Source organism: Equus caballus, chromosome 13, assembly GCF_041296265.1.
Source record: "Equus caballus isolate H_3958 breed thoroughbred chromosome 13, TB-T2T, whole genome shotgun sequence".
NCBI lineage: Eukaryota > Metazoa > Chordata > Mammalia > Perissodactyla > Equidae > Equus > Equus caballus.
In genome coordinates, this window is record NC_091696.1 from 53,829,706 (window position 1) to 53,848,059 (window position 18,354).

At 58.2% G+C, this 18,354-nt stretch overlaps 1 protein-coding gene across 8 annotated transcripts in view; it reads left to right on the plus strand.

Annotated features, from left to right (window-relative positions):
- The window catches only part of NPRL3 (NPR3 like, GATOR1 complex subunit), a 36,624-nt gene that overhangs the window by 16,389 nt on the left and 1,881 nt on the right, over positions 1-18,354 (plus strand). For all 8 annotated transcript variants that reach the window (XM_023616776.2, XM_023616778.2, XM_023616777.2 and 5 more), the window contains 8 exons: positions 2,445-2,598; positions 4,211-4,292; positions 10,361-10,498; positions 11,309-11,465; positions 14,549-14,655; positions 15,125-15,254; positions 17,209-17,398; positions 18,023-18,215. In XM_023616776.2, the coding sequence (XP_023472544.1) occupies positions 2,445-2,598; positions 4,211-4,292; positions 10,361-10,498; positions 11,309-11,465; positions 14,549-14,655; positions 15,125-15,254; positions 17,209-17,398; positions 18,023-18,215 (1,151 nt within the window). The remainder of the gene's footprint in view (positions 1-2,444; positions 2,599-4,210; positions 4,293-10,360; positions 10,499-11,308; positions 11,466-14,548; positions 14,656-15,124; positions 15,255-17,208; positions 17,399-18,022; positions 18,216-18,354) is intronic.

An 18,354-nucleotide genomic window follows, 5' to 3' on the forward strand; every position in this document is an offset into this window, starting at 1 on the left:
GATGAGGCCCGAGCGAGGCGCAGCGTAGACGGGTTACTGCCAAGTAGAGCAGGAGGAAACAAGATGGTGTGCTGCTTCAGATAGCGTAGGCCGTAATGCTGAGGAGTGGGAGGGATTTTAAATAACGTAAAGAGTGACTATTTTAGAGTGGAAGAGCTATTTTCTTTTCAGTTGTCAGATATAAAAACGTATACTTTTTTACTTTGAGAAGTTTTAAGTAAACCCCAACCTGGTGACAGTAGTTTGATAAACCTCGTACGCCCATCTCTGGGATCCTGCAGCTGTCCCCTTTGCACCCTGGCGTCACCCTGGCCACCTTGCTGTTCAGGTATTTCAAGGTGAGTCCCAGACCTTGTGTCTGTTTGCCCCACACACCTCGGAAGGCCTCTCTGTAAAACATGGACGTTTATTTTATACCATGACACCCTTTTCACACCTGACAAAATTCACCTTAAGTTGTATCAACTAGTACCTGGTCCATTGACAGTTTCCCCCATTGCCGCAATATTTTTTCCAGTTGGCCTATGTGAACCAGGATGAAAACCCAGCCCGCACAAGCGTGTGTGGCTGTGTCTCTGGGTTTCTGCCAGTCCAGGACTCTCCCCTCCTTTGTCCCGTTGAACGTTTGGGGTTTGGACTCATCTCACTGTGCGGACAGTCAGACTGGCTCTCTGTCCCGGTATTTCCTACAAACTGAACATTGCCTCTGAAGTCTGATTGCCGTTGGGTAGGAGTTTTGGGGATGAAGTCTCATAGGCTATGCCCTAAACTTCATGCTGCTCCACATCATGTATGGGGCGAGTGTAGCTAGTACGCCGTAGGTGGTTGCTTTCCCAGTGTGGCCACACGGCCTCAGGCTCTGCAGGCGCCTTGAGTGCTGCTCGGCCTCTGCAGCCAAACAGGAAACCCTGGCACACCTGGTCAGTGCAGGCCGTCGGGCCTCGCCTGGGGAGCTCTACCGTGCGCGTCTGGGAATGTGAACAAAGGGGCTCTGGGTATCTGACCATGATACTGCTGTGGCCCAGCCAGTGGCACCTCCAGCGTAGGGTTGGGCTCTCAGGTGTGACCTGCTTACTTCTCTTCAAGGGACTGTTCACATGTTCAGGATCACTCTCCTCCCTGTGCTTCGCTGGTGGGAGTATTTTTACACAGATTCTTCTAAAAGTGTATTTGTACATACAGACCCCCCAGCTCCATAATCTTTGTAGGGACACTGTTGAGGGGGTGCCCTTGGCGTGGAGGGCAAGGCTACTGCTAGCAGTGGGCGTGGCATGGGAGCAATGCTCATTCTCTCCCTAGCACAGGTGTGCTGCCCGGTGTGAGTTCTGTTTGTGAACATGAGATCTGCTAGGAGTTTGGAAACCTCTCCAACTCCAGGTGATGAGGGTGTGTAAAGTCTGGGGTCAGGCTTTGGCCCGAAAGTCTAGCTGGGGACAGTGTGTGGGCAGGGCCCTGCCTGCCAGATAAGCAGGAGGGGCGGCAGAACCAGCGCTTCTAATCAGCAGCACCACCCCTCCCTCTCGCTTCTCCCACCTCCACCCCAAGGAATGACTCAGCTGCCCTGCTGGCCTCCTGAAGCCCTGAGTCATGGTTGGCCCGTTATCTGCCCCTTGGAGCATCTTCACAGATCCCACAGCCACCTGCTCCGCCCTTGGCCAAGGCAGATGTGCCTGTCTGGCCCAACTGTGGCCCCTGATAGGTTCCAGAGTTAGGTCAGGGTATGGGGGAGCTTGGGGGAGGGGTGGCCTGGACCCTGCTGGTGGCTTCTGTTCTCTGGGTCATCTCTGCTGGGAAGAGCTTCTTAGCGTTGAGGATGAAGCCTTCAGCAAACAGTTGGCCTGGTGCTTCTGTTGATTATACTGTGTGTCCCTGTGGTAATATGGGCTGTGTGACTGAGTTCTCACAAGCCCCATTGTGTCCACTGATGGTCAGCAGTACCCTGGTGACCACACATGCTTCCAGGCTTTGCTCTGGGCAGACTCTGTGCTGAGTACTTGACACGTCTGACTGATGGGTGAGGGAGGTGCCCCGTCGTCCTGTCTCCCACGGGAGCCTGTGTCCCAGGGTCACACAGCAGGTGGGTGGCGGGATCTGTGTTCTCAGTTGCCCCAGTGGGTTCCTGGAGAGCCCTGGCGTGGTGCCCTGCAGCAGGAGAGCCTTTCTCGAGTTGTGATGCCTGTGACCATCCCCCACCACCCACCGTGGAAACCCCACGGGGCCACATGTGTGCTGCCTCCAGGCAGCCATCCCCAAGATTCTGTGAACAGAGGCTAGGGGGCACAAAGGAAGCTGGGGAGAGTGCTGGCACCTGGAGAGGGGCCTGGTGCCAGCCCCTCTTTTTGCAAAAAGCAGAGGAAGATTCTTTGAAAGGATTGAGTCTTTGCTGTACGTGTGCCACCTGGGCGCGGATCCTACCTTTGAGCCGCATGCGGTGTCTCCCGCAGGCCAACGCAGACCCATCGGTGATAAGCTGTCTGCACAACCTCTCCCGCCGCATCGCCACGGTGCTGCAGCACGAGGAGCGCCGCTGCCAGTACCTGACGCGGGAGGCCAAGCTGATCCTGGCGCTGCAGGACGAGGTGTCTGCTGTGGCCGATGGTGAGTGTTGGGGGATCGCTCCTGTCCCAGGATGGAGCAGGCCTGGATGCCCAGGGAGCCCCCTCTGGGGCGCGGTTGCAGACCCCTTTCCTGGACGGATGTGCTGACGTTGGTTCCCAGCCTGCAGCCTCCTCCCCACAAACCTCTGCACGATGGCTCTTCTCCCGGTCAGCCACCACCGCCTGCTCTGGTCCCGCTGCACGTGTTTCCCTGGGTGGGAAGACGTGTGGGGGTGCCAGTGGGGACACTGAGCTGGCAACGTGGACGGCTCCCAGTTATTTGCTTTCAGCTAAATTCAAAGAGGACATAATTGAGTTATCAGCTGACAATTACTAGAAATACTTCTTGTTGCTAGATCACCATGGGATTTTGGCATACCATAAACCTTTCAGAGCCCAGGGGGACACCTGCCTGTCACAGACATCCACCTCCATCTTCTCATGGCGGTACCTCTGTGACAAAAGGGAAAATGGGAACAAATTGAAGGTGAACCCAGTCTAACTTCAGCAATAAGTAAAAGTAGTGATCACCATCCATGAACTCTCTCACTCAGGTGCATTTTCAATAAAAATTTGCCTTTTATGTTTGACAGGTAGCTGTCAAAATGTGTAGTATATTTCTGTTTTGGCCAGTTATGTACTAATTAATAACAATCCAGAAGTTTTGTTTTTTTAAAACATTCTCTTTGGAGTCTGTGACTTTATCACCAGAAATTAAAAAAAAAAGTTTAAGTACATGTATTTTTTGTTAGTCATTTATGAGAAAGAATTAATCAAAGACTTTCAATCAATCATAAAAGTAAATTGTATTAGCATAAATGTGTCAGGGAAGAGTGGGACAAGGCGTGAAATACCTGGTCACTGAGGTGGAGGGTGGCTCTGGTGCTCTGAGCAAAGCCTTCAGGGGAGGCCAGTAGAACGGTCTGTTCTGTGATCCCTCTGACTAGTCAGGTAGTTCCAGTGGTGAAGTCTAAGTACAGATGTTCTGGATAAGGTGATTGAACAAATCGGCCTAAGTCTAATTTTAATTCAACTAGATGCAAAGATTTTATAAAAAGCAGCTGGGGCCCAGCCCTGTGGCCTAGTGGTTAAGTTTGGTGTGCTCCACTTCGGCGGCCTGGGTTTGGTTCCTGGGCACTGACCTGTACCACTCATCAGCGGCCATGCTGCGGCGGCGACCCACATACAAAGTAGAGGAGGATTGGCAACAGATGTTAGCTTAGGGCTAATCTCCCTCACGCAAAAAATCAAAAAACAAAAGCAATGGGGACTATCCTGATTCTTGATCTAAAGTTACTTAAAATTCTTTTTTTCTTTTATTTTTTTGTGAGGAAGATTGTCACTGAGCTAATATCTGTGCCACTCTTCGTCTCTTGTATGTGGGACTCTGCTGCAACGTGGCTTGATGAGTGGTGCTAGGTCCACGCCCCTGGGATCCGAACCTGTGAACCCTGGGCTGCTGAAGTGGAGTGAGTAAACTTAACCACTCCGCCACCGGACCGGCCTCTTAAAATTCTAAATTGAACTTGTTTTAAAAGGTATTTTCCATTCTTGCTTCTGTAAGTTTCCTTGCTTTGGAGGCTGTAAATCCTTCTGTGTTTTGATTTTTATAGCAAATGGCGGCCCTCAGTCCCCATTCCATCACATCCTGCCCAAGTGCAAGCTGGCCAGGGACCTCAAGGAGGCGTACGACAGGTAAGGAGGTGGGCGGTGCGCTCTGTGTGCTGCCTCCTTGTGGGCCTCCTTGCTTGAGCAAGACAGGACTCCCCCGCTGGGTGCTTTTCTCCTGTTGTGCCTCTGAGATGGGGCGAGAGAGGACAGGGGAGGACCAGCCCCATTGCTGAGTGGCGAGCTGGGACAGTCACCTCCAGATTTTTCTTAGAAAATGAACCACAGTGGCACGTGCGAGCATGGAAGTGCTTTTGAGTGCTCATTGCACGGTGACGTTTGTGAGCATAACATAGTGCCAAGTTCCAGGTCCACCTTCGTTAGCTGGCTGTCACTGCCACCATGTCACCCTTGAGGAAACTGAGGCCCAGAGGGTGGAGCTGGAGTTGGCCGTGCTCCTTCCTGCTCTGGGGGACACAGTGTATGAGGATGCTGAGACACCGTGGAAACCTCACAGTTGTTCTGCTTGTATTGGTGGCTTGGCACCAACTCGCTTAAATGTGGACAAGCAAAGAATGTCTTTTCTTTTTAAAGGGTGTCCGTGTGGCTCTGATCACCACTCCCTGGCCCTGGGTCTGCAGCGGGGGCTGGAGGCTGGGCAGTGGGGGGTGAGGGGCGCCTAACACCTAGAGGCAGCTTCACCTTTCCTGCCCTGAGCCGGGCTGGTTGGTTCCCGAGGGGCCATCACTTACAGCCGAGGGGACCATGCAGCGCCAGGTGTGTTGCTGGACAGATGGCGCTCAGGTGCAGGCTGCTTTGGGGGCTTCCTGTCCCATGGCCTCTCTCTGCCTTCTCCTCCCTCCCTGCCTCTTGGACTCTCCCACCTCCTCCCTTGCAGCTCAGGCGCCCTCCTGCCCTCCCAGGGCTTCACTCCCTTCTGGTGGACTCTGCGTCCCCACTGGAGTCATCTAAGAGCTGTGGCTGGCGACACCACGTCCAAGCCTGAGATGGTGGCTTATCCAGGATTCTTTCCTTTTTTTTAATGTTAATATGTTTCTTCTGATATCACCAACAATACCTGTTCATTATAGACATTTAGGAAATAAAGGAAAGTATAAAGAAAATGAAAGTCATCTATAATCCCACACCCAGTGGTCATCACTATGAACATTTTGGAAATTTTGGGTTTTCTTTCTTTCTTTTAACTTAAGCTTCTGAAAAGGTCACACATGCATCGAGTCTGAAAATCAGGGTGTTAAGTTTTTCCCTACTGCACCCCATCAAGTTCCATCCTGGTGGCCAGCTGCATCTCAGCAGGCGGCCACGGGTCGAATGTCATCCCTCGTGGAGGGTTCGGGCGCGGCCTGCTTTCTCCCCTTATGCAGTGGGAGCCTGCGTGCCTGTTCGCCCTCTGCCTTCTCAGTCTGACAGCATAGCCTAGATTCCTGTCCGTGTTGGTAAATAAGGACTTTTCTTTTGCTGCTGTGACATGTGAGTTGACCATATGCACCAGTTATTTTGCCTGTGCGCCCATATACCCATAACATAAATTCCTGAAAGTGGACTTGCCAGCTGAACAGGCAAAATGCGTGTGTACTTTTGATGCATCTCCTGTGGGGTGTGTGCCTCCTGCCAGCAGCACGTGAGATGGCTCTTCCTCCAGCGTTGCCCACACAGGGTCTTGGTGAGCATGTGGATTTTAGCCAGTCTGATGGGTGGAGAATGGCATCTCATCTGAATGCAGTGGTGCATGTCTTCAGGCTTGAACCATGCCTGTTCCCTTTTCTGTGCGCTCTCTGCTCAGATCCCTTGCTCGTTTTTCTTTCAGGAGGTGCAGGTGCCTTCCTGTCGGGGGAGTCATCCTTTCTGGCACACATTGCAGCTGTTGTTCCCTTTGTCTTTATTTTGGTGACCACTGGGGCCTCTAGGTGTCAGAGAGCATCAGATCCTGGAACAGCTCTTGTCCAGGGATTGGTTTGGATCCTGGTCCCTCCTGCTTTGGGGAGCTCCTTGATGCAGCCTTCATCTTGGCCCAGAACAGGATTTCTGATCTTATAGTCCGACCCTGTCTTTTTATCCCTCACGATCACGTTGAAGTTTTCTCTGCAGTAAGAGAATTGCTGCCCTGTCTTGAGTTGGCTGGTATCAGAAACCCCTTCCTTGGAAACCTTTGCTTTATTCTGAGTGGGAATTTGCACACCTCAGCTAGGATTAGACTATAAGTGAAATTCAGGCTGACCTGGAGTTAAAATAAAAAGCAGACCAGAGGCAGACTTTGCATTTCTAAGGGAAGATGGACTGCGATTTATCATGTTTGAGTTGTGCTGGGAGGTTGGAGGGACTGAGATCTCGCATAGCTGACTCCTTACTGCAGGATCCTCTGGGCCTGCGGCAGCTCAGAGCCTGTGTCTGCCCAGTGCCTGCTAGTGGGCATGAGTCTAAAGGAGAAGGACAAAAGCAGCTCTCGGGTCAACTTTTGAGCACTTAGCTTCCTTTCTCCAGCCCCGGCATTCTAGTCCAGCACCCGATGTTGGTGCTCAGGATCACCTTCCTCCAGGTGAGCCCCCACCCCAGCCTTCCTGCTCCCAGACCCTACCCCGACCAGCCCTGGGCCTGGGGCCTGCCCCAGAGAAGCCCGCAGCAATGCTGTCCTCCCTGTACCCTGTCCCGGCCTGGCAGCAGCAGCAGCTCTGTGGCTGCCCAGGAGCCCCCCGGCCTCCCCTTTTTCCTTGTCCTTCAGATCTGTGTTTGCCTTGAGGTCCTGGCCTGGCCCATCCTCCTGCTGCTCCTACACCTCGGAGCCAAGAAGGGGGACTGTGTTTGCATTACTGATCAGGCAGCAGGGAGCACAGAGCCCCTTTGTCCTGGTGGCGACTTTCTGACAGATCCTGGGAGAGGTTTTCTCAGAGCAGGAATGAGAGCTGCAAGCTGTGAGACTCAACGCGTCTGGAGATTGGGGTGGGACTTTCCAGATGGATTGTTCTAGATGTGCTGCTTTAATTAAAATCCAGGTTTATGGTGTGGCTGAGTGGCCTGGTGGCCCGTGCCCCGGGACCTGAGTGAATATAGGCTGGCAGGGTGACTCCTCCAGGAGGCCACTGACTGTTCCAGCGCTCATGTCTTCCTCTGGAGCCTGGTGACCTGAGGGACGGTGTTCCTCTCGTCTTGTGACTGTCAGGGTGAGGTCAGGGCCAGCCCTGCACTTTCTGTAACACAGCCCTGTGCTTGGCATGTGGAGCAGCATGCTTGTCCACTAGTGGTTGAAGGGAGGAGTAAGCAGGGGTCGCATCGATGCGGACTCCAAAGGGTTTGAAGAAGTTTGTTGAGCAGCTCTCGGAATTAACAGCCTGTGGTGGGCCCTGGGCAGCTCAGAGCTCGGGGAGGCTGCCCAGGGCCTGGCTGGCGGGTGGGTTGAGTGTCAGGGACTCTGCTCCTGCTCCTCGCGGCCTCACGCTGTGGCCTCTCCAGAGCAGAGATGGTCCGCAGACACCTCTACAAATGTGCTGGAAGTTTTAGTCCCTATTTCTATAAAATGCACCTGTGTATAAATGTTTGTTTGCTATTTCAAGGTGGGCTTTTTGGAGCCTACCCAGACCTCCTGGGTCGTGTGCGTGTCCCACTGCGTGTAGGAGGAAGCCTGGCCGTGTGGAACAGAGGGTGGAGGGCTGGCTTCTCAGGTCTGGCCTAGGACAGGAAGAAGGGTGACAGAAGGAGACAGAGGGGCATGTTTCAGTTACTAGCTGAAGGTTAGGAGCTGATATTTTCGCGGGTCCTGAGATGTGGGGGTGCTGGAGTGAGCTGGTCCACACTTCCACCTGGGATGTGGAAGATAAGAGCGTGTTCAGAGGCCGGCGTGGTGCCTTATGCCCCGTCATCGCTCAGGCCTCAGGGCTCTGGCAGGAGCATCTATCTCACGTTGCAGACAGGGCTGGGCTCTCCCGTCTGGCCCGGAGCCGTGTGAGGGGCTGGGTAAGCCTCACATGGGCGTAGTGTTTCCAATCAAACCATTAACTGCCCTGCAGACAGAAATACAAGCTTAGCAGGGACCTTTTAGGGCCCAATCCCCCACTCGCTAGAGTCTTGTCTTAAAACCGCACTTTAAAACAGGGACAGCCCTTTCTCTTCCTCCTCCTGACGGACTTCAGTGTGGCTCCAGCTCACCTCCTGCTGTAGGGGTCACAGGGCTTCCCCGGGAGCTCGAGGCCGGCAGGCGCATTCCCAGCGCAGCCATCCTCCCTCCGGACTTGTTCCGTGGTGCTCCAGGGATTCTCCGGGCTTCGCAGCTGGTCTGCAGGGGGCGCTGCTGGAGGCGGCACTCGTCTCCGCACTGTGGAGCTGGGGTCTGTAAAGAGGCACCAACCCCAGTGTGGAGCGTGCCAAGGGAGGAGGGTGCCGGCAGGTGAGCAGACGCCTGAAGAGTGGAGTAAGAGCCACATGGAAACCTGGGTGCCTGCGTGGGCCCGTCTCCCCGCAGAGAAGGGGACCCCAGGTCGTGTGTGCACCAGACTGTGTGGCCAGGGCTCCGGGACAGCTGACATGGTGCAGATGCTCCCCTCTCGCTTCCTTCATACCCACGAGGGCCACACACACCTCTCACCCTCCTCCACTTGTCCCCTCTCACACAGCTCTCTCTGCCTTCTGATGTCCCATACAGCGTGTTTACAATTACCTGTGTCTTTCCCGACACTGCCGAGTGGGAGCCTCTCAAGTGCAGGCCCCTCAGTTGCACCCCAAGAGCCTGAACCAGTGCTGGGGCCTCGCCCAGGGCACAGGGACGACCAGCCCCGGGGGCTCAGCTGGAGCAGTTGCTGCTCCTCCTGTGAGACACCAGCTGCTGTCGGCAGCTTGTGCAGCTGGCTTCTCCTTCAGCAATGTGCAGAAGCCCCGGCTAGAAGCAGCCCCTTGGGGTGTGGTCCCCCAGTGCAGGGTGCATGGGGCCACATGCCTGCCATGGAGCCGCCAGGAGCCGCTCTCCAGGCAGGGCTTCCTGAGAGAGGCCACCCAAGTGGGCGGCACGTTCCTGGGCCCCTTTCCTCCCTCCAGTCAGGGCGTGCGTCTCAGTGCCCCTCAAGCACCCCACCCTTTACCAACCATGCAGTGGCCATGAGTGAAACATGGGACCCCATCTCCTTATGGTGAGTTCTGGTCGGGAAACAGTGTGAGCCAACAGACAAGCAGGGGCGTCCTGCGGGCAAGCGCTCAAGACACACATGGGTACTGAGCAGTTGGGTGGCCTGTGGTGCCCCGACCGGGGTCAGGGTTCACCTCACTGAGAAGCTGGGGCTTAAGTTGAGACCTGGAGGATGGAAGGGGCCCTGGGGCACTTGGAGGGAGAGCTTGTGGCCGAGGGCAGTTACAAAGGCCCTGAGAACAGCAGGGCAGCCAGTACGGCTGGACCCACCTGGGGTAGGAAACAAGGTCAGAGGAACATGGGCAGGTGGCACGGGGCTCCTGGCGTTTTGGGGTCTTGGTTGGGACTGCCGAGGTGGGAGCCGTGGGGGTCTGAGTGGGGAGGGTAGGTGGAGGGAGCTGGTGCTGAGGAAGCCTGGACTTTGTGGGCTGCAGGTGGAGTGGACAGGGTTTGCTGATGGTTTGAAGTGGGCCATGAGAGAAGCCAGAGGTCAAGGACAGGGTTTGGGCCTGAAGGCACCAAGTTCCCGGCTCAAGAAGCTTGCCTCTGTGGCTGGTGTGGGTGGTCGCCATGGTGCCCCAGGATGCTGTCAGCATCTGCAGGGAGGCAGGTGCCGTGTGCTCCTCCCCAGCAGGACGTTCTGGGGGCCTTGGTGCTCTGGCCCTTGCTCTCCTGCCCACCTCTCCATTTTGGAGACAGCCCTGCCTGGCTGCCCCCGTGATGGGCTGTGTTGGGGGTGCAGGGGGCCCGCTCTCACCCCTGCCCGGAGGAGGCCTTGTCACAGCCCTGGGGCACGGAGCCTCCAGGACAGAGACTGTCTGGCTGGACTACGGGTTCCAGGGCCAGCCAGAAATAGACTTTAGAGTGTGTCCCTGACGCCTTTCTTCTGGAGGGACGCTCTTGCCCTTTGAGCAGCAGGAGGTGTGCTGGGAAGGGGCGCCCTGCGGGCTTTAGGGGTCCGCGTGGTCGGGAGCTGCTGTGAGAGTAGCCGTGGTGCCACAGTGATGGTGCCCGCTCCCCGCAGCCTGTGCTCGTCGGGCGTGGTGCGGCTGCACATCAACAGCTGGCTGGAGGTGAGCTTCTGCCTGCCGCACAAGATCCACTACGCCGCCGCCAGCCTCATCCCCCCCGAGGCCATCGAGCGCAGCCTGAAGGCCATCCGGTGAGTGGCCCTGCCCTGCAGGCCTTCCCTGCAACTTCTGCCTGAGGTGTCACCAGCTACTGGGCTCCAAAGATTCTCTTTTGCTTTTCTTGCCACAGAAATGGTGGCTAGGGCTCTCCCATCTATAGAAGTAAAACACGTTTCTGTGTCTGGTTTTGGGCAGGTTTTCCCTGGGCCTCTGGGCACTGCCTGAGGGGTGGGACTCCGCGCTGCGGGCCTCACCTCGGGCCTGAGTCAGAACTCCTGGGAGCTCAGGTTCTTAATTTAACTGATTTTCTGCCCCAATCCCCTCCCCCCGCCCATCAAGTTCCCTGTTTCCTTAAATAGTTTCTAACTAAAAAAGGAATTCCTGGCACATTAATTTGGAGATGACGAAAGCAAAGTCCTCGCCTGGTCCTCCGTCCCTCGCCCAGTCCGTGCAGGGAGTCCGTGTCTCTTCTCCTGGGCTTCCTTGCTGAGCGTGTTTCCATGTAGCTCTAGTGGTAGTCTGCCCTGGGGATTTTGCTTTTCCTCATATTTGAGACTTTCCTTGGGAAAGATTCATTCACTTGTTCGATCAACAAACGTGTGCTCGGCAATCCCAGAGGTGGGTGGTAGAGTCAAGTGGTTGGGCCTTCCTCAGTTTTGTTTTTTTCTGAGGGTGACAGTAATCCTTGCAGATTTTTAAAGGCCCCTGGACACGCTCTCTCACGGCCTCTTCTCTCTGAGGTTCGGTGCCTGTGGGCTCTGCACACCTTTGTGTCCCAGGTGCACACCTAGTGCAGGGGCCTGCGGCTCGCGTGTCCGCTGACCTGTGACTCTGCTCTGCAGCCCTTACCATGCCCTGCTGCTGCTCAGTGATGAGAAGTCCCTACTGGGCGAGCTCCCGCTCGACTGCTCCCCGGCCCTGGTGCGTGTGATCAAGACCACGTCTGCCGTGAAGAACCTGCAGCAGCTGGCCCAGGACGCAGACCTGGCCTTGCTGCAGGTATTGCCTTGGGGGCCGGGGGAGATGGACCAGAAGCATGGGCAGGTGGGAGGGGCTGGGCACGTCCAAGCAGGCGACCTTGGGTGAAGGCGGAGGTGCCGGGGCGTCAGGAAGGCAGGCCGCCTGGGTGCTGAGAGCTGCTGCGCAGCCTGCCGTGGTCACAGATGCTTCCGGGGTTGGGTTGAGGTCCTAGAATGTGCGTCAGACCTGGGTTCGGGGCTGGCTTTGTGCACTAGCCACGGGACTGTGTCCACGTCGAGAGCTGGTGAGGCTGCAGCAGAGAGGAGTAAGGCCGTGCTAGTGCTGGGGACAGGCCTCTGGAGGACGGGATGCCAGGGCTGGGGGCTTGAAGGGCTGAAGCAGGGCATGCAGGGTGGTACCCCGTGAGGCAGCAGCACGTCCTCCCCACTCGGCTCATGTGGGCAGTGAGGGCAGGAAGCTCAGAGGCAGGCCTGACCACGTGCAGAGCCAGGACTAACCTGGTGGCCTTGACCACCCCCCTGCATTGGGGGGAGTGAGTTTGTGCATGTGCAGGCCTGTGTTCTGTGCAATGTCCCACCCCCCTGCCAAGCCACGTGCCTGTGGGCTGCCCTTTCTGATCCGACAGAGGGCCCCTCAGCCCTGGCCGTGGATCTGGTTGGAGCCTGGGGTGGGGGGCAGGGGGCGAGGAAAAGCCCAGGGAGAAGTTGGAGGCCACGGGCACCTTCCGAGTGACAGCCTGACGGTGACACCCAGGGTCTGGTGGCACTGGCCACCAGGGGGCAGCAGGGCCTGGCCCAGGGACCTGCAGTTCCTGCAAAGGCCACCGGGCAGCAGCCTTCTCAGGCCCGGCTCCCGCAGAGGGCTCAGGCATGAGGCAGGCCTGCTGGCTCTGCGAGGCACATCTGGGGAGCTTGTCCAGCAAGGCCTCACTCTTGGGCCCCTTTCCCCAGTTAGCCTTTTTGGATTCTGTCATCCAGAATAAGTCCTTCCCTCGTCTATACCTCATGACCTTTATCTGCCCCTGGTGAAAGTGTTTTCGGATTCTGCCGTGGTGTTTCATTTGGACGGGACCCAGCGAGGACCACATCTTGCTCGCCTTCATCGCGTCCACAAGATACAGAACCTTAAACGTGCTGGCCGTCCTGTGTGCAGAGTCTGTGTTCTGGTGGATACCCTTAGTGTCTGCAGCCCCATTTCAGGCTTTGAAAGGGGCTGGCCCCTCACTGTCCACTGAGCCTGCCCGACACGGAGACTCTGGATGCTGTGCCTCAGCTTGCTGTCATTCTCCTGCAACAAAGACAAAGCTTTGATGATGTCCCCTTGGCTTCCCTGCCCCAGCCTTGCTATGGGGACACTGTTACCGTTTCCTTCCGTACCCCTCCCCACTGAACCCGGTGCAGATCAGGGTTTGCTGCTGGTGTGGTTGTGCGGAAGCCCCCTGGGGCCCAGCCCTGGTGGCCCTCACTGACCTCTGAGACTCTGTTTCCTGCGGTAGATGGCCCAGTGGGGGCTCTGTGGGGAACGGAGGCTGGAGCCCAGCTGGAGCCTCAAGCACAGAGGCCCCACTGGGGAGGGAGTGTCAGCCTCAGGTGTGAATGTCACCAGATGATTTAAAGTCACTCATGTTCCATCCCAGGCAAAGAGAATCTAGAAGTATTGTGGGCTTTTTGTCACAATGAAATTAATATGTTCTTTTTTATAAAAATTCAAATTTCATACACATTATAGACACAAAAAGAGAAAATCCTCACAATTCCACATCCCAGAGGTGACAACTGTAGATTTCTCCAGATTTTTTCCAAGTATATATTGACACATTATCTTTGAATAACAAAATTAGGATCACGATGCTTGTGATTGGCTAAACAGTGGCCCCACAGACCTCCACATCCTAATCCCCAGGACCTGTGAACGTGACCCTCTGTGGGACTTTGCAGATGTGATTAAGGACCCTGAGATGGGCGGTGATCCTGGATGATCTGGGTGGGCCCAGAGTCGTCACAGGGGCCCTCCACAGGGAGGCCGAGGGAGACTGGAGTGCAGAAGGGGAGGTGGGATGTGATGGTGGAGGCAGGATTGGCGTGATGTGGCCACACACGGAGCCGCAGCTGGAGGAGGCCAAGAGCAGATTCTCCCCTTGTCTCTGGGGAGAGCGGCTTGCTGAGGCTGGACTCCAGCCCCGCGATCCTGAGTTCAGACTTCCGGCCCCCAGAATGGTGCTCTGGCCACAGGGAAAGGTGGGAGTGGAGACCCCTGGGTGAGGGGGTGGTGGGGATGGGGAAAGTGGGCATGGCCTTGCTTTAGAGCGAACGTCCATGGGACTTGGGATGAGAGAAGAGGGTCAGTGATGGAACTGTGGTCTCCGCTGTGGTCAGGTTGGTGCCATTGGGGGTCCCGCCTGCCGAGATGAGGTGGGGGGCCCGTGGCGGTGCACAGGTGTTGCGTGCCTGTGGGGGGTTCACCCCTTGGGGGCGTGCAGCGATGGTGGGGGGGCAGCAGGCCCACCTAGGGTGATGCCCAGTGAGAAACGCCCGGTGCCTGTCCCTGAGTGTACCCACAGGGCCGGGTCCTGAGACCTGCCCTCCCCTCATGAGGCTCGAAGGGGTTCCTGGCGTCCTGGTCCGTCTGTGGCCCACCTTGATGTCTGAGCCCAGGAGAGCAGGGTGCTGGGATGTTCTGCAGGGATGCTGGGGTACACAGGGACGAGCATGTGGGGTGGGGGCAGGTTCAGCGACCCCATATCCACTGTCGCATGGAAACCCATCCGCATGGGCTCTCGGTGAGGGGAGGGCGCTGGTCTCTGCCAGGATGTCCAGGCAAGCCCCTTGCTCAGCCGAGCTGCCCCTGTGATCCTGGGTGCCCCAAATGCCTCTGTGCTTGTGGGACCTTTCCTCACTGCCAAGGACAGCACAGGGCCCTAAATGGGAGACAGTCCCAAACCACACAGGGACCAGTGACAAAAAGGCTTGTTGCTCTGAGCACAGAAAACGCTGTGCTGCGCTGGCCTGTGCCCAGTGCCCTGGTGGAGGTTGCAGAGTCAGGAAGGCAGCCCTAGAGGGTTGGCCTCCCAGCAGTGTCCTCCAAGCGCCCTCTGCCCACAGGTTTTCCAGCTTGCGGCTCACCTGGTGTACTGGGGCAAGGCCATCATCATCTACCCGCTGTGTGAGAACAACGTCTACATGCTTTCTCCCAATGCCAGCGTGTGTCTGTGAGTACCTCTGGCTGCAGGAGCCCTGGGCCACTGAGTGGGACGGGGGGTGGCCAGCAGGGCCTTCCAGGTGGTGCTCCCGGGTCAGCCAGGCCCTTGCTCTGACTGACGCCTGGCGTCTGCCATGCCCAGGGTCCAGCTCTGGTCTGGCCCAGCCCTGCGTGGCCCTCCAGCCTGTGCTCCTCCGCACCCGCTGCCTCCAGGAAGGGCTGCATCTGTGCTTATCTGCCGGACCCTGGGCTCTGACAGGGTACCTGGTGGGAGGCTGGGAACCTTGGCTCTGCTCGGGGCTCAGAGGGGCTAGGGATGGCCTGAGCCCCTGGCTCTTCCCGCCCCTTGAGGGAGAGCACCTGGGCCCTGCTCACTGCCCTGTCCTGGCACTGCCCCGCCCCCCCACCCTGTGCTGCGCTCCCTGCTGCCGTGATGGGGGCCGTGGAGCTGAGGGACACGCTCTCCTCCTTGTCCCCAGGTACTCCCCGCTGGCTGAGCAGTTCTCCCGCCAGTTCCCGTCTCATGACCTGCCATCCGTCCTTGCCAAGTTCTCCTTGCCCGTCTCCTTATCAGAATTTAGGAACCCCCTTGCCCCCCCTGTGCAGGAGGTGAGTCGCAGGAACTCGGAGAGCCCAGGAACCACCCACCTGGCACCAGTCCCCGATCCAAGGGCCCTCCATACTGCCGCACCCTTGGCCTGGTTGGGGGCAGGGGGCTTGCTGTGTAGGTGGTGCATGCCCTGCCAGGGTGACCAAAAGCCGGCTCCCTGGCCAAGCCACCTGCAGACGCTTGGCCAGCGACCCAGCACTCAGGCAGTCCCAAGTCCCTCCCACCCACCATGCCCCGTGGAGCCCACCCTGGTTGTGGTGGGCAGTTGCCCGGGTTAGAGCCAAGCTAAGAGGCCGAGCTGGCAGGAGAATGCTGACCTTTCCTGGGAGGATAGAACCCCCTTCTGGGCCTGGGATCCCACAGCTGGAGGCTGCAGAGGCAGCTTGGTTTGCCCCAAGCCTGGGCCCAGCCATCACGCTCCCTTCCCTGCCCAGTCCCGGTGGCCACAGCATCTGTGTGGGTTCTGGGCCCGCTGGCCCCAGAATCTCCGCATCCATAGGGCCTGGAGAGGGCAAGTCTGGGACAGGCCCTGCCCAGTGGGCCTGGGGCAGGACAAGGGGCAGGCGGGGGTGCTGGGTGTGGCGGGGACCTCCAGGGAGGTGTGGTGTGTGCAGCGAACTGGTGACTTCTGTGCCTGTGGAGGGTCGCGTCCGGCCTGGATACGAGAAGGCGGCTTTGCCCCCCTCCCGGCACACGTGGGCTCTGGGCAGGGGCCCAGGCGGGCCAGCTGGGACAGGTGTCGGAGAAGGGCTGGCATTCTCAAGCCTTTGTCTTCAGAAGTAAAGGGTTTGCTTTAATAGGTGCCAGATCTGTTAGGCAAAACTGGCCTGAGAAGTGAGCCCTTTCCCTTCTCAAATTGTGAATGAGGAGACCCTGCTTCCTCAGTTCATTTAGATGCTGAGCGTGACAGAGCTCTCAATGCCGTCTTTCATGGAGCCTTCGGTCTCCAGGAACTGTGCCAGGTTGTGCCAGCTCAATGAAAGACACACTTTGCATCTGCACCCCCCTGCCCAGCAGAAACTTCCCGATGGTCTGGACAGCGGGTGGATTTTCCAGGCCATGCCTGTCAAGGGGCCAGAGGGAGCCGAGTTCGGCTCCACAGTCCCAGGGCGAGGCCGCAGGCCCCTCACACGTCCTGCTTCAGGCTCAGGATGTGCTGTCAGTGCTTATGCAGCCTCTTTTATTCCTTAGTTTAATTAGGTTTGACCAGGTCATGCACGCCCACGGTGCACCCCTATTCCATGTCTGGTCAGCCAGCCCCTCCCAGGAGGGACCCTAGGGACAAAAGGCAGGTGTGTCTGTGCATGTGGATGCCATCTGCGTGCGCCTTCCTGCCTCCCAGTGCTCGAGTGCCTCCCGCACAGGGCTCCTCACTGTGCCTGGTCAGGGGACAGCCCAGGGGCCACGGGTGACTCATGCCCAGGGGCTGCACCCCTTACAGGGGCCCTGTCCCGGGGCGTGCTTTCAGGGTGACCCAAGGAGAGGACTTTCTGCTCCCTGGTCAGCTGCCCACAACCTCTTTCTGAACGGTGTCCAGGCCACAGGGAGGGGGTCACCGTGGGCCCAGCTGTGTGTGGTGGTGGGGCCTGAGTGGCAGGGCCTAGTGGGCAGGGGAGACGTGGCAGAGCAGGGGTGTCTCAGAGCCAGAGGGCACAGGGGCCTCCACGTCACAGGTCCTACTCCTCATCTGGGCAAGAAGGCAGACGCGTGGGCAGCCCAGGTGTGTGGTGGGAGCAGTGCGCGCATGGCCCTGGTGTCCTGGCCCTGCTGCCTTCCCTGGGGGGTGGGCTTGCAGAGCTGCCAGCCCCTGGGAGCTGGAGCTCATGGTCCCCTGACCTGCAGGTGGCTGTGGGGCTGTGTCTTTGGCCATGGCTCCCCAGTCCTCAGGGAGGGGACAGGGTGTGGTGGGGACCCGCCTCCCCTACCCTGGGCCTCATGCCGCCCGTCCCACAGACCCAGCTCATCCAGATGGTGGTGTGGATGCTGCAGCGCCGGCTCCTCGTCCAGCTGCACACCTATGTCTGCCTGATGGCCTCGCCCGGCGAGGACGAGCCCCGCCCTCGCGAGGACGACGTCCCCTTCACCACCAGGGTTGGCGGCCGCAGCCTCAGCACACCCAACGCCCTCAGCTTTGGCTCCCCAAGTAGGAGCCCCCTGCCCAGGGCGTCTCTCTGGTGGGGGGAGGAGCATGGGGAGCACTTTGGAGTGGTGGCCGGGAGGCCCAATGAGGGCCCTGCTGGGAGTGGCCGAGGCCCCCTCACATGGCCACACGCGTGCGCACACCCATCCCTTACAGGCAGCTGGGTCCTCGAGCAGACAGCCACCGTCCCCTGCTGAGCAGCTTTCCCTTGCAGGAGGACTGGAGTCCCCTCCCCTGCCTCCTTGCGCTTCTGTGGCTCTGAGGAGCAGCCTGCCCCAGCCTGCCACGTCTCCCCACCTGGGGTCAGAGGAGTTGAAATGTCTGTCCCAGGGCCCGTGAGGAAACAGTGACTGTCACAATCACTTCTTGAAAGAGCCGTGGTGGCCACAGCGTGCCCCCAAAGGCTGCAGCCTGTTGCCAGGCTTCTGGTCCCTGGGGCTGGGAAGACGAGAGCCCAGAAGGCTTTGGGGTGGCGATCCCCCAGGCTGAGGCTGGGCCTCGGGCTTCAGGCTCATTGCCAGGACCCAGCCTGCCCAGGGCTCTCCCTTGTCTGCACTGGTTGGGGGGGGGGTTGCGCGGTAGGATGCCCGGGGGGCCGGCTGCTCCGTGACCCATGCCCCCCCACAGCCAGCAGTGATGACATGACCCTCACTAGCCCCAGCATGGACAACTCCAGTGCAGAGCTTCTCCCCAGTGGGGATTCACCGCTGAACAGGAGGATGACGGAGAGCCTGCTGGCCAGCCTGTCAGAGCACGAGCGGGCAGCCATCCTCAGTGTGCCTGCGGCCCAGAACCCGGAGGACCTCCGCACGTTTGCCAGGTGGGGCCAGTTCCAGGGCAGGACAGAAGGTGGGGTGAGGGACCCAGCACAGCCCCACTTAGATCCATTGATGACCACAGCGTCCCTCGTCGAGGTGGCATCTCAAGTGCTTAGGTGTCTCCACAGGCCACGCTGCCGG